Source organism: Bolinopsis microptera, chromosome 5, assembly GCF_026151205.1.
Source record: "Bolinopsis microptera isolate Bmic1 chromosome 5, MBARI_Bmic_1.0, whole genome shotgun sequence".
Lineage (NCBI taxonomy): Eukaryota > Metazoa > Ctenophora > Tentaculata > Lobata > Bolinopsidae > Bolinopsis > Bolinopsis microptera.
This window is the reverse complement of record NC_087076.1, coordinates 1,020,028-1,035,266: the sequence shown is the minus strand read 5'-3', so window position 1 is coordinate 1,035,266 and position 15,239 is coordinate 1,020,028. Positions and strand designations below refer to the sequence as shown.

General features: G+C 37.4%; 6 protein-coding genes and 2 long non-coding RNA genes across 8 annotated transcripts in view; 6 read left to right on the top strand and 2 right to left on the bottom strand.

Annotated features, from left to right (window-relative positions):
• LOC134815899 (cilia- and flagella-associated protein 53-like) overlaps positions 1–15,239 on the top strand; it is an 889,273-nt gene that overhangs the window by 9,588 nt on the left and 864,446 nt on the right. The gene's annotated exons all lie outside the window — the stretch shown is intronic.
• LOC134815896 (probable ubiquitin carboxyl-terminal hydrolase MINDY-4) overlaps positions 1–15,239 on the top strand; it is a 623,521-nt gene that overhangs the window by 15,317 nt on the left and 592,965 nt on the right. The gene's annotated exons all lie outside the window — the stretch shown is intronic.
• Positions 1–15,239, top strand: part of LOC134814742 (dmX-like protein 2) — a 131,615-nt gene that overhangs the window by 15,296 nt on the left and 101,080 nt on the right. The window lies entirely within an intron of this gene.
• The window catches only part of LOC134815897 (mitochondrial import receptor subunit TOM70-like), a 51,547-nt gene that overhangs the window by 4,450 nt on the left and 31,858 nt on the right, over positions 1–15,239 (top strand). The window lies entirely within an intron of this gene.
• Positions 84–1,275, bottom strand: LOC134815576 (glyoxalase domain-containing protein 4-like). Its single transcript, XM_063824116.1, has 2 exons — positions 1,144–1,275; positions 84–1,022 (listed from the first exon to the last, which is right to left on the bottom strand). The coding sequence occupies exons 1-2, from the start codon at positions 1,256–1,258 to the stop codon at positions 268–270; spliced, it is 870 nt and encodes a 289-aa protein (XP_063680186.1). The 5' UTR covers positions 1,259–1,275; the 3' UTR covers positions 84–267.
• Positions 6,048–12,973, bottom strand: LOC134814666 (uncharacterized). The gene is made up of 6 exons (XM_063822833.1): positions 12,932–12,973; positions 12,514–12,579; positions 12,231–12,339; positions 6,561–6,688; positions 6,234–6,332; positions 6,048–6,071 (listed from the first exon to the last, which is right to left on the bottom strand). Exons 1-6 carry the CDS (start codon positions 12,962–12,964, stop codon positions 6,048–6,050), a joined length of 459 nt encoding a protein of 152 aa, XP_063678903.1. The 5' UTR covers positions 12,965–12,973.
• Positions 7,752–8,457, top strand: LOC134815740 (uncharacterized). The gene is made up of 2 exons (XR_010160287.1): positions 7,752–8,020; positions 8,141–8,457. It is a non-coding gene; the product is annotated as an uncharacterized LOC134815740 (long non-coding RNA).
• LOC134815329 (uncharacterized) lies at positions 9,317–10,333 on the top strand. Its single transcript, XR_010160243.1, has 2 exons — positions 9,317–9,896; positions 10,017–10,333. It is a non-coding gene; the product is annotated as an uncharacterized LOC134815329 (long non-coding RNA).

Genomic DNA, 15,239 nt, shown 5'->3' with positions numbered 1-15,239 from the left:
ACAGCTATGAATTTATGAGTACACATGACCCAGTATTTAGAATTCATTGTTGCGGTAACTCAATTGATATTGAAACACTGTTTCAATCAGAAAGTTATAAAAAATCAAAACAATTTTAACATTGAAAGGAACAAACAGAATTCTGGATTAAAATAATCAAAGTTGAATAATTTTATAAACACAGTCTACCGATTTAAGCTCATTATATGAGCTTTATTTTATGACATATAATATATAAATACAGCTATAATGTTATTTCCATTTTTTCTATGCAGATGATTTTGATTTTCCTTTCTTGGCAAACCACTCATTGCTTTTGTCCTCGTCGATTGCTTTGTCGAGAAGATTGCTGCCCTCAGGGTCAAACTGAGACAAATCTCTGAAACCCTCATCTCCAACAAAACATATCTCATACCCATCAGGATCACTAAAGATAACAACTGAGACATCTGCTTTACCATCAGTTTTGAGTGTTACAAATGGTGTTAAAATTGTGAACCCTTTCTCAATAGCAAGTTTTTCAGCATCAGCAAGCACAGAAATAGGTACAGAAAAAGCAACACGTCCATACGCCTTAGCATGATTGATCTCTGCCTGGTGCACAAATTTAACATAGGCTTGCGATTGATCAATTCCAAGAGTAGCACTGGTTTCAGATTGATCAAACACAGTCAAACCGAGTATTTCGCTCCAGAAACTGACAGTAGCTTGTATGTTAGTTGAAGCAAGAGTAATTCCTGCAACTGGACCCCCAGATGAAGCATTCTTGTTTTCCAAATGAAACAAATATCCATCAGGAGACTCTAACATCTTACTGCCATTACCAGTGACCTCTTCCTTAGCTGCAGCAAAAACATCACTTGACTCGATGTGCAAACCTAGGAAATCGTTTCCTAACTCGTACTTGTCAATCCCATAGTTATACGTCAGTTCAAGCACAAAGTTGGTGTCCTCCACCCCATATCCTATCATTGTCTTACTCCAACGACCCTGATAAGGTCCGTTGCACGATGCATCACAACCTGATTAAATTATTGTCTGTGATTGGAACAAAAGTAAGGCAAAATCTCAAAAAAAAACTTATGGCCTTCAATAAAATTATAGTTATATAAACGATTGAATAAGACAGGAGTATATAGCTACCTTCTTTGAACTCCTCATGCCGGAGAACTTTCATTCCTAGATGTCTCAGAAAGTTAACAGATTGGGCTCGATCTCCAATTTTAAACACCCAGTGTAAAGCTCGTCGTGTGGTCATGGTGCTTATAAACCTAAAGATTAAGTTATCTGATTGATAATGCAAGGGAATTGTACGGCTGAATAGAACAAACTTTTAAAATTATTCAGCTGCCATCACAGAAATTAGAAAGGTGATACTAGGTACTAAATTATAGTACAACAATAATAATTAATAATGAGTATCAATTGACAAGGTAAATTCTATTGTTTTCTGATGTAAAATTTGCTTTGGTGGTACCGTGATTGAAGGTTAAATAAGGAGGGGCCCTGCCAAAAAATCAAGAATCTTACTCAATGAAACAAGAAATTTAATGAAACCTGTCTATTAAAGGTACATTTTCAATTAATATGTGTAATCATTTGATTTCAGCTGTTATGTATCTGGTTTGCAGGAACCATAATATATATATTATATTAATTTAACAAAACAAACATCTCCCGATAACTCCGTTACCATTTTACATGTCTCTGTGTGAACTAGGCCTTCTCCGGACAAGGCCTTTTACGGACAGTTTTCGGGCGATATTTGCGCGACACTCTTACGATTTCGTTTACAATTTTGCTAGAACACCTCCTCACAGATTCTTTGTCGATATTTTGTCCATATTTTGTAACAAAATCCAAAATTTACAAAAATATCCTTCTCACTGTAACACTTGGAAAGAGAGTGAAAAGTGAGACGAAGATTGAATACTAAGACGGAGAATGAACACTGAAACAGAGATTGAACAGTGAGAAAGAGATAGAACAGTGAGACAGAGAGTTAACTCTGAGACAGATATTGAATAGTGAAACAGAGAATGAACTTTGAAACAGAGGATGAACAGCGAGACGTGGATTGAACACTAAGACGGAGAATAAACAGTGAGACAGAGAATGAACAGTGAGACAGAGAATAATTAGTGAGACAAAGAATGAACACTGAGACAGAGAATGAACACTGAGATGAACACTAATCACTAAGGGATACGAAGATTAAATACCGAGAAAGAGATTTAAAATACTGAGATATAAAGTTAACCGTGAGTGCGGTAGAATATCATTACATGGTTATTGGTTGGCTTAATATCTAAGAGAATGAGTGCTCGACTTTTAAAGTAATATATTATCAAACAGAAGACGTATCAGTTTCTTTTGTAAATATAGGTTGCCATATCATTGGCGGTATCTGACAGTTTCTTTAAAAACAATGCACGGACATCATCGTCCATCACGTCAAACTCGGGATCATTAATGAAGGAAGTTATTCTGTTTGAATACTCCCGCCAATCTCCTTTATAGTCTATATCCCGTTTCTTCTTTCTCTTATTCCTATTTTTTCCAACCTCATCATCTTCTACTTCTTCATCCTTATCTTCTGATGCTGGATAATCACAACATTTGTTTACATCAGCTGGACATACCCCAATATCACTTCCTGCAAAAATTAATATTGAATTTTTCATTTCGACTATTATAAGAATAGGAAGCAAAGAAAAAAAACAGGAAAAAATGGCAAAACCTGCGGTGTGATTTATGACTCTGATGTCAGAGAGTGATTACCCACTTTAACAGACAAAACCATCATTGGCTGTCTAACCCTGATAACAACCAGGGTTCACACGGATTCCTTGCCTCGGAGGTCGAGCTAATGCCTTGCTTTTGATAATGATATCTACGGTACCGCGACAATTGACCCCCCGACAATTGACCCCCCGACAATTGACCCCCTATGTAATTACACTGGGGTCAATTGTCGCGAAATCTAAGGTTTAGTACGACAATTGACCCCCCGACAATTGACCCCCCAACAATTGACCCCCCGACAAGTGACCCCCCGACAATTGACCCCCCGACAATTGACCCCCTATGTAATTACACTGGGGTCAATTGTCGCGAAATATAGGGCCTAGTACGACAATTGACCCCCCGACAATTGACCCCCCGACAATTGACCCCCCGATGTAATTTCACTGTTCAGCTGCTGTTAATTATTTAGGAAAACACCATTTTTTGGCCCTATTTCATCATTATACTTAATGTACACAAATTTTGCCTTAGATATATGTTTTTTACGTTTTGAATTTTTAACACTTGTTTTTAGATCATGAATACGATGTAGTTACATTGAAACGTCGAGTAATCTCCTTTCCCTAATAAGAGCATTTTTACTTGTCGCAACAACCGGGATAAAGATAATTTTACCCAGAATACATACTTAAGTACTACATATTGATATAGTCAATGATCCCTGTGATTTCCAAGTGATTTCCCTGATAAGACTTGGTTAACGAAGCACTGCTAGTGAAAACGTATCTCATCACCGCACTACAAGATCGGATGACGAAACATGATTTCTGGTTAAAACGAATCAGACCCTAATGAGACTTGGTTAACGAGTCTCATCAGACCCTAATGAGACTTGGTTAACGAAGCACGATTGCTGGTGAAAACGTACCTGATCACCGCACAAAATCGTACCTACTATGAAGAAATTGCGTGTTAAAACGAATCCGATTGGGATTGAGAATGGTTTAAAATGTCCGAAGAAATACACACAATATCAACAGTTACATCAACAGTCACATCAACTTCTCTCTCTCTAACATGCTTTCCTTCATCAAATCTGAACGTTCGAAGCCTAAGCTATCCCACGGCGGCTACCTCTACAACCACCACAAGGAGAAGTCGAGCGGCTCTATAACCTGGAGATGTGAGATGAACAGCAAGCACTACCGCGATTTGGGGAGATCCTGCAGCTCGACGGCTTCTACCACTGGCACCTCTCCTACCTCTACCTTGGAATGGGCCCGCGATCACACCCACCCTCCTGACAACTCGAAGATTAAAGCGAGAGTGATCTACCAGGATGTGAAGGAACGGGCTACCATGGAACCTACCGCTACCCCAAACCTCATCACTACCGACTCCTTGATCGGCGCCACACCAGACGTGAAACTTTCCCTTCCTCAACCTGGTTCCTTGAAGCGAACTGTACAGCGCAAGCGGAAAGCGTCTACCCTTCAATCTCACCCTGACCTAGCAACTGCGAATGATAGGACACTCACTGAAGAAGCTAGCTGAGCTTGCCTTTCTTCCTCTTGCGGATGTTATCGACTCCTTTGAAGTCCTCGCCGACACTTTTGAAGATGACGAGCTTCCACTCCTCGGCTACTTCGAGCCTACTTGGATTGGTGTAACTGTGGGGCGCAGATCAAGACAGCGGACTGCACCTATCTTCCCTCTCGCCATGTGGAACGTCATCGGGCGTCACTTTACGGGGACGACTCGAACCACCAACGCTCTCGACTCCCTACTCAGCTGTAAGCATCCGACTATTTGGGTACTCCTGAAGGCGCTACATCGCCAACAAACCCTTACGGACAATACATTGGTTCACAGCGCGGGGAGACCAGAAGCCTGTCACAGCTAAGCAAGCTTCTCGCAATGCTAGGATTGTGACCCTGGTATCTGCTTACTCCAGCACCGACGCTGATAGGACCCTCCGAGGGATCGCTTATAACTATATGATTTGAATTTGACATGTATTTTAGCATGTGTCAGTATCAGAATGTAACCGTTGTATGGTTATAATATTATATTTATAATGTAGCAATTACATGCGAATACACTTATCCATCTTACCCCTGTGTACTTGTAAGTTCACCAAAATTTGTTGTATCCTTAACTCAGTTTATTTACTTCGTTTTTTACAAACATTCAAACATCATTATATTAAATTATATTGTCGGGGGGTCAATTGTCGGGGGTCAATTGTCGGGGGGTCAATTGTTGGGGGTTCAATTGTCGGGGGGTCAATTGTCGGGGGGTCAATTGTCGGGGGGTCAATTGTCGATATCTACTGGTGGAACTTTTCTCTACTAGGCTTCACTGCTCCTACATTGACGCACGGCCATGGCACGCGAGCCAGTAATAAACCTCAATAATATTAGAAATGCTTCCAATAAAAAGTAAAGGGGTAAGTTAAACAGATTGTTCTGATAGTAAGCCTAAGGATGCACAAACAGTTGGAGGGTTGAAGTAATGGACGTAGGAAGGAGGTAGGAAGAGGTATAGTAATAGTGTTTATGACAGAACAAACCAGATGATATAGCGTTTCGTTGCGGAACAATTTTGTGGTTGTGGTTTCTGCATATTTGGTAAACCACAGTGTGAAGCTCAAATGCAGATGTGTCTTCAGCATTTTCCCTCGCTGCTGCTATCGCATCCGCTCTCTGTGTCCTGCTAGCTCCTACCTGGTAAAGTAACAATTATTGTAAACGTAGCAATGACTATGGGCATGTCTGCGTTCCATTCTCTCTGCACATTTCTTTGGTTTAAATTAAATAATTTAAATTGGTCAATTACAATTTTATTATATATCAATTGTATTATATATCAATTACAATTGTATTATATACGTATATATACGTCTTGTAGTGTCTTCGTCCACTATTACCACATTTATTTTGGATTCAAAATCATTAATGTGTCTATGTGTCATCCATTCTTGGTCCGATGTTGTTCATTATTATTGTCTAGTTATTGATTATTGATTACATAAACGACCTTGCAAATGTTAGAGATATATCCCAATATTTTTTTTTCGCAGATGGCAGACACGTACACTGAACTGAACATGCGTGAAAATAATTTTTAAATACTGTAAAAAATGAGGAATCCACAGTATTTTGAAATCAAACTCAACACATTACTTTGATAACGATTATAGCCTCTCTCGCATAGAGTAACGATTATTTTTTAAAAGGATGATGTAGTTTGAGGAGTCCTCACTCTCCTCACGTCCAACAATGGCGTTTCTCTTGTCGCTATTGATATTTTTCGATGTACGACTAAAATGATATAAATTGATGTAATATACTCTCGACGCTCATGCCACCCCATCGCAGGTTTATTAATATTACTTCTACTACTACATAAGATCAAATAGCACGTATCTAACAAATAAGTGTGTCACCCTTTGTTTTAAAACAAATCAGTAAAGAAATTATTACCCGGTTAATTGTAAAAACTTTGTATTCATAAAGACGTATCTCTGCTTTACAGTTTGTACTTTTAATTGTTAGCTTTCTTATGCGCTGCTTTCCTTTATCCTGAAATAAAATGTTATGAGATCGGACTACTTTAATTTCAGAACAGCGCCGTAATTTCTAAGCTTAATAATAATAAATTGAAGTTTAAGAACACCACTATTAGGATAAACTTATACTCAGCAGTGTTTAATTTAGTCATCCCAGAAACTTGTATGATTAAATATAAGACTGGTAACATAAGAAAAGAATTAACAAAAGAAAGATTTTTAAAATTAACTTAAAACCAACATTTGTAGCAGGTTTCTTGTTGTTTGAGGCACGATGGGGACACCTCAGAAAGCACTGTCTGCTGTTAACGAAGGGAGCGTCCTCAAACTCTACTGGACCATGTGAAAACGAAACACCGAGTTTAGAACCTGATTAAATCAATTTAGGTCAAAAAAGTACCAGACAAATGTGTGCTATTTTAGTTCATATGATTTTTTTAGCCTACAAAATGTACTTATGATAATATATTGTTTTGTAATTATACAGGGTGGGCCAAAAGTCAGTACCCATACGTTGGCCTTAATAGCTCAGTCACTGAGTGCCCAATTAGGAATCCGTTTCGCACCATCTTTTCAGATTATATTCCGTATTAAATGACCTATTGTAATATGTTACAACGGAGTCTCTAACATGTTCACAAACACCAGTATAAGCAATTCAATGTTGATTGGGTGTGGCCCCCAAAAATCGAATTTTAGAATTTTGGTGACGGAATCCTCGAACACGTAGGTACAGTATACCATCTGCAAAGCAACAACTCTCAAAAATAAAACACGGCGGTGGTATAAGACCGAACGTATGGGTACTGACTTTTGGCCCACCCTGTATGTTTAAGATGTATGATTATAATACGACTCTTTAATTTCTTGATTTTTCAGTCATTATTAGCGTGAAGTCGTTTTAAATTTTATTGCAATTAGCGAGATCTGTTATCAGCTGCTGTAACTTGCATAAGAACTGCTCGTCTTTTAGTGTGATCGTTGTGTAGCCTGTATACATAAACTGTACTATGGACTATACACATGGACTATACACAATGTAGCGGGCCCCCTCGAGGAGCAGAAAACTATTATTGATTCGTAGAGTCCAAATGACAGAGCAGGGATACAAAAATATTCTTCTGTCCTAAAGAAAACTTGTGCAGCTGCTCTTTAAATGCCAAAAAATATCGTATTGAGCTGCAGTCGAGACAATAGCTGAAAAGGACGACAGAAGCAAAAAAGTAGTTATCTATGGAATAAGTGAATCCGACAATGAGCAGTTAGAAGACAAGGTTGTCAAACTTCTCGCCGAGATTAACGAGAAAACTGCACTATGTGATTTTTGTAGAATTGGTTTAAAGAGAGACTGTTAGAATCTTAATTCTATTTGTAGCTTGTTTTTGTACTTCATATTACTAACCCTGTATCTCACTTTAGCAAAGGGTTAGTTCCAGTGATTGTATATACAGTGTTGGGGTAAAGGGACTCCAGAAGGCAGACAAGGCTCGACTCCAGACTCTAGTTGAAGTAACAGAAGAGAGAGGAGTGTCCAGTGTTTAGTTGACTCCAGACTCTAGCGTAGCAGAAGGGAGAGGAGTGACGTTGTCGACTCCAGACTCTAGCGTAGCAGAAGGGAGAGGAGTGACGTTGTTTTAGTGATCCCACAGATTCCAGTCGACAGATACTATCATATCTGTGTTCTGTGACGTGGAAAGAGTGGTAAGTAGTTTATAGTTATAGTTTAGTAGTTTAGTCTAGGAGTTCCCGCTTCCTCTTTCACTTTCATTTATAGTTTCACGTGGATTACCTTTCACTTTACTCACGGTAGTTTTCCCCCAGGGTTTTGTTTTATAGTTATCAGTTCCAGTTTAGTTGAAGTCCTCATCATTCAGAAGTCCCTCATATAGTAAGAAGAACATCATCATCAGAGTAGTAGTTTTAATTTAATAGTTGTTTAATCTAATAGTAAAAAGACATTATTTAGTTTAGTATTGAATTGTGTATTAGTTAGAGCAGTGTGAGTAACTGAGTCACACCAATCACCTTTTAATCACTCATTCACTATTTGAGGGTGAGTACATAGAGTAACAAGGTTACATTTGAAACACCATTTATTTGTATAACCTCTTTATTCATCTAATTTGTATTTATAATAATTGAGTATTATTTGTTATTTAATTAACCCAAGAACAGGGTTCCAACAGTGGTAGCAGGAAGTGGTATAGGAAGTGGTAATATTACTTTATTAACTTGCATCTTCTGTAGGAAGTGTTAACAGGGGATGTTTGGTATTTTCTGTTGGGATGAGCTAGGAGCAGATTGCTCAGCGTGAGTTTTGGGTTTTATAAGAATGCTGTCGTTTCGATCAACATGCTATTACATGTTCTTCACTGATCCCGAGCCTTTAAGGAATCAGTTTGAACCTGTTTTTAAACGACAGAATTCATGTATTTTACGTTTTAGAACTGTTTAGTACAGTGGTGTGTGTCAATGATTTGTTAGTGACTCATTATTGACTCTCTAGAGGTTGTGTTTAAAGCTTGAATAGCTCCTAATATTTAGTTTTAGTACGCAGTTTTTCTGTCATTACGATAACTCGATACAGAAATCTCTAAAGATCACACTTGATTACAGTGTTGGACGGGTATTTTTTTTTGTGCACCTGTCAGTCTTAGAACGATGTTTCAATTTCGTTCATAGAAAAGAGATTTTCGTATTAAGAACTTTGATAGTTATTAGCTAATAGTTAGACTGTATTAATTCTATCGGACGTTTTGTACAAGTATTATATCTCTCAGATCTCACAATCAGCGTGGAAGGCAGTCATTTTAGCCACTAGCCTGTTTTACAGCGGATGTTTTTCCCGCGTTAACAGAGATTTAATCCACTTGTACCACGTGACTCGCCGAATATGGAATAATCGTTAACTGCTTTTAGTTATCTGCTTTTATGACAGTGGATCGAGACACGTATTAGATTTGCCTTTGTTTGAGCCGCGCATTTGTACCTCAAACTCATAGAAAGTATCTTTTTTGTTTAGCGCGCACGACACGTTTTTGTGTTGCGTGTGGGGATTAGAATATTCTTAACTCTACGGTTTTTGCTAGAGTTTATTTCCTAATTTTAACTCGGATAGTCGGATATCTATTTTTTAACAAAGAAAGTATAGGGAGTTATGACTTTAAGATTGTAAAAGTCATGAGTTAAATTATTAGTAAGTACTTTTTCCTTTTTTAAAGTAGGGGGAATGTTAGAATCTTAATTCTATTTGTAGCTTGTTTTTGTACTTCATATTACTAACCCTGTATCTCACTTTAGCAAAGGTTTAGTTCCAGTGATTGTATATACAGTGTTGGGGTAAAGGGACTCCAGAAGGCAGACAAGGCTCGACTCCAGACTCTAGTTGAAGTAACAGAAGAGAGAGGAGTGTCCAGTGTTTAGTTGACTCCAGACTCTAGCGTAGCAGAAGGGAGAGGAGTGACGTTGTCGACTTCAGACTCTAGCGTAGCAGAAGGGAGAGGAGTGACGTTGTTTTAGTGATCCCACAGATTCCAGTCGACAGATACTATCTGTGTTCTGTGACGTGGAAAGAGTGGTAAGTAGTTTATAGTTATAGTTTAGTAGTTTAGTCTAGGAGTTCCCGCTTCCTCTTTCACTTTCATTTATAGTTTCACGTGGATTACCTTTCACTTTACTCACGGTAGTTTTCCCCCAGGGTTTTGTTTTATAGTTATCAGTTCCAGTTTAGTTGAAGTCCTCATCATTCAGAAGTCCCTCATATAGTAAGAAGAACATCATCATCAGAGTAGTAGTTTTAATTTAATAGTTGTTTAATCTAATAGTAAAAAGACATTATTTAGTTTAGTATTGAATTGTGTATTAGTTAGAGCAGTGTGAGTAACTGAGTCACACCAATCACCTTTTAATCACTCATTCACTATTTGAGGGTGAGTACATAGAGTAACAAGGTTACATTTGAAACACCATTTATTTGTATAACCTCTTTATTCATCTAATTTGTATTTATAATAATTTAGTATTATTTGTTATTTAATTAACCCAAGAACAGGGTTCCAACAGAGACAACACATCAAGACCTGTTCAGCTTTCTTTTAATAGAATTGATACGGCAACTCATGTGCTGACAAAAGCTATATTTCGATGCAAAAAAGAGGGCTACTACAGTATGTAAAATCTGGATTGGAATATTGTTTATGAGTTGCATGGTTGCAATGTATTCTTGTGTAAATTTTCATTGATCCCGTTTGATGTGACAAGGAAAAATGCTCTTTAAATCAGGAAAGAATAATGATGTCGCATCAAACGGGATCAATACAAATTAACACAAGAATACGCTACTACAGTAGCTACATTTTCCCGGACAGATCAGTGGAAAAAGGAGAGCTTTTAAGAGGCTGTGGGAGCAATCAAAAGAGAAGAGGAAAGCAGAGCCTATATAAGGAACAATATAATTAGGTTGTCAACTGAGTTTCAGCTCCGATTGACTATATTTTGTTTTTTAAATCTCATTGATTGAAATAAATTTTCGTGCACATACAGAATGAATGGTCAATAATTTAATATATATGTAGACCAAGGTCTGTGCACGGGATGCTTCCTGGAAGAATCCAGTTCTTTTAGCGGGGCACCCTACCTAAAGCCAAATTGAGATATAATAATCATATTCCTAAGAAATAATCAGAATTCGAATACCAATCAAATAATATGATATATATGAGTAGTAACCATATTTACTATGCAAAATGCCCCAACCACATAGTGTAAATTTATATAGAATTCAAATTCCATATCATCATTAAACCTCAATACCTAGTCAATATAATAGCCCAAGCAAAATTAAATAACTTCTTATATACCTTACTGTCATACTACAAATTAATTAAACATTTGAAATCTGTTGACCAGAGAATAAATTTCTAAGCCTAAGGATACAAGGATACAAGGATACAAAAGTGATAATTACTTTATTGAGTACACAATAGTTGTAATTCTGAAATAATTTAAGTTACACAATTCTAATTATTTACAAGTGTGTAGGGATAATTTAGAAATGTTATATAATGCTAGTTTTAGAAAAATAGATAAATCGAGTTTGTATGGTTCAATCTTATTTTAAGGTCCTATAGCATTATGCACTTGCCAGTATTTGAGTGGAAATCTGGGCTCTTATAATAGGCTGTATAATTTTCGTTCACAGAGAGAATTGAATGGATTGCTCTTGCTGTGGCAGTGAGTGTGGTAGGATCTAGAGTTTTGTTGGAGAGCAAACCGACTAGGTCAGTAATGTTTAGGGGATGGAAATTGAATTTTTCCCTAACTGAGGAGTAGAGCAAACAGTCAATCAATACGTGACTTTCGTCCTCAATAGGCTTTAGCCCTTTGCTGAAAAAGCAGTAGGTGCACCAACGTTCTTCTCTTGGTACAAGGGGGGTTTCATATCTGCCCCTTTCGATGTAGAGGTTGTGGCAGCTGATACGAAACCTTGTCAGACTTTTTCGAACATCCGGTATTTTGATAATTCGTAGGTATGCCTCTGGTTCGAAATCATGTTTAATTAGGTTATAGAATTCTAGTTTTGGCGAGGAGGCCTTGGCAGCTAATGCAAGTGAAATAATTTAGATGCAATAATGAATGCCTAATGTGAGTATCATTTGTCAATGTCCTTGTAAAAAAGTCTGTACAAGAGATATGAGTAACTAATATAGAAGAAAAAACAGGAAGTTGTCGTCTGTTGTAAAATAAATAAAATATCTAGAATATAAATTAGAATAGAACAGTTCACCGTGCGCTGCATTACCGTGTTTGGTTTATTGTCAGATTTTACAGACAGGGAAATAGTTTATTCGATTCTTCTTTTATACGTTATAATTGCTGGACTCTGTAAAGATTTGAAATTGCAGATATTTACCAGTTTGTTTTGTCTTTCGGGAATCTGAAATCGGCCAATTTAACCCTTCTTCTTTTACCAAATCATTTTTGATTTCTTTTAGAGCTTCCTCAAGTGACTTCTTGTAGACCTGTAATCGAATAGGTTGCTTTGTTTTTCGAAATTAAATAATGTTGAATAATTTTAATTGTATTTGGAAACAATGACAAACGAATTCAAAACCTGTACGTTTCACTGTCAATTATTCATCAAAGTAAGAGTAGTGCAAATACTATCATAATATAAATACGTTTACCACTCATACCGAGAAAGGTTTTGGAGAAACAAATAAATTGTTGCTGACAGCTTCCTTTTCTTTTCTTTGTGACACCTGACAGGGATGAATGTTCAAACTTAAGATTTCAGTTTTACACTCAACGGTCCTGTCTATAATTGTTATTACTAACTTCTCCGTTTTGACAGCTTGATCAATGAAACAAGAAATTTTCAATGAAATTTTCACCGACTTTTAAATCGAGAGGCAGTGTTTTGTGAGGTGGAACAGATATGAACATAAAATACCTTATTCATGGTTACTATACATGCAGTAGGAGATGATTGTGCCAATGTGTCATGAAAGTGGAACTGGGACTGCAGATATGAACATGAAATACTTTATTCTTGGTTACATGCAGCAGGAGATGATTGTGCCAATGTCGTGGAAGTAAATTTACAGGACCAACCTGCTCAGCGACTCCTTTTCTGGCAACCATCATATGGTGAAACCTAAATCAAAATCAAATCAATGATACAATAAGTTTTATTTTACATTCCTTTAATCATAAATGAAATAAGAGCTTAAACCACAAATAAGTTAACTAGAAGTAAACTTGAGGAAATATTCTTTGGTGATCGCATATAATTATTTAAAAAACTTTATTTGGTTGTTAGTATTTTTATTATGTCAAGCGGTTGAATTTAGGGAAATTTAGTGAAACAAGGTCAGTTTCGCTATTGTCTTAGAAAAATTTCTACTTTACAGTAGGCAATGTTGAATGGCAGGAATGAGGGACCAAAACACTTGGGGCTAACAATGGCCCATGACTGGTAATGCAAAGATTCTTATTCTGGTTTGGTCGGTTCCAAAAGACCTATCCAATATTGCTGGTATAAAAGATTCTTGAATTTTTTATTCTAGCCTTCTAAGGTATTGACAGATGCCAGCATTTATAAACACTAGCAGGAACCTGTATAACCCTAAAATGGTCTTAAGACTCAAGCGACTAAAAAAAACTCCTAGCCTATTTCTTGGCAAATTTTTCATTTTTTCATGCGGATTTGAAGGCCATTAAAGCATTTGACCCAGTCAAAAAGTTTCAGTTGTATATCTTTTATGGTTTTTGCGGAAATTCGCGTTAAAGTTGATGCCGTGGTGTCAGTAAAATGGCACGGATAAATATATATCGTCTCGCTTTATATAAAGTAAGATTATATATATATATTAAAAAAAAAAAAAAAAAAAAAGGGGGGACCGGGTCCCCCCCCTTTTTTTTTTCTAGGGTTAAACAACTTTATATTCAATCGTAACATCTACCAAGGTGATTATGTGTTTAGCATAATTATCATTAAAATAACTTTCAATTTATAATTTGAACCCAAAAACCTTACTGCATACTGCATAGGAGGGCCAAAGGTGAAAGAACTGCTGCTCTTTGCGCGCGGGTCATTTGCAGCAGTTAGCAGCCGTCTTTAGCAGTTGTGTGCGGCGTGCGCGGGGCAGCAATATAAAACAAGCATAAATCTGCTGCTTACTGCTGTAAATGGCGCGCTCGACAGCATGAGCAGTTCCGGGCTGAGTGAATATTTAATTACAACCTCCATTGCACTGAAAAAGTGCGGATGTTGTGCTAAGCGATCTTTTCTGGTCAACGCAGCTTAATGATCGTGAAATTCGTGATTGATGGTTTGAGGAATTGCTGGAAAACTATAAGCCAGTATCAACCTTAGCTGTTTTTAGTAAGATATTTGAAAAATTTATTTACAACAGATCGACTGTATAACTTCTTTCAGTCCCCGAAAATGATTTAAGAGAACCAGTACGGATTTAGAAAAAAAAATCCGCTCCTACTAAATTGCCCGCCCAAATTTTAAGAAAATTCTTGTGAAAAGGCCCTTTGGGTGTGAAATTGATCTAAATCGGTGTATTTTTGGACGCTGATTCTGAATCACCCCACATGACGCAGGGTAAAAATGCTTTCCTGGAGAGTTATGGGCAAAAAACCGTTTTGGTCACGTGACAGGCTAGTAAAACATGAATTCGATTGTTTAGGGCTCAAGTTAGGGTTAGGGTTGTGGTAAAGGTTATGGTTAGCTTCGGGGTTATGGCTAGGGTTAGGGTTGGGATTAGGGTTTATGTAAAACCGTTTTGTACGGCTGAAAAACCATAAAAACCAAAGCCACGTGAAATTTTTGGGCGAGCGAATTAGTAAAAGCCGAAAAAATCACTTCACAAGCCATGCCCTCAACTCCTCAGTGAATTACATAGAATCCTGTCTTAGCAAAAAAACTGCATGTGCTTGGAATATTTATTGATCTATCTTAAACATTGGGTGTATGTGCGTGAGAAACTTGAGAGAACTAGACAGAGGAAACCTGGTCAGACAGTGGGATATGATCCCACTTGATCAAAATGAACTTGAAAATCAATAAGGAGGTGTGCTATCCGTGCAGTAAGTCGATTAATATTGGGCAACCTATGCTTGAATGTGAAAACTGCACCAAAGTTATCCATACTAGATGTTTTAAATCTGCTAGTTTTAAGTGCAAGAATGGCCTATGGATGTGCCCAGAATGTGCACTTATCACAGAGGACAGGTACTGCCCCTTTGACAATCAAAACGATCTCGAAAAGTCGGACAGGCCCTACAATGAGGGTGCAGAAGACACCCTCATCCAAAAATTTTGTCATACCCTCGAGAGCTGTAAACGTTATTCCAAACGTGAATTCACAGAAGTAGCTACAAAAATCAGCAGTGGTGATGGGTCCTTCCT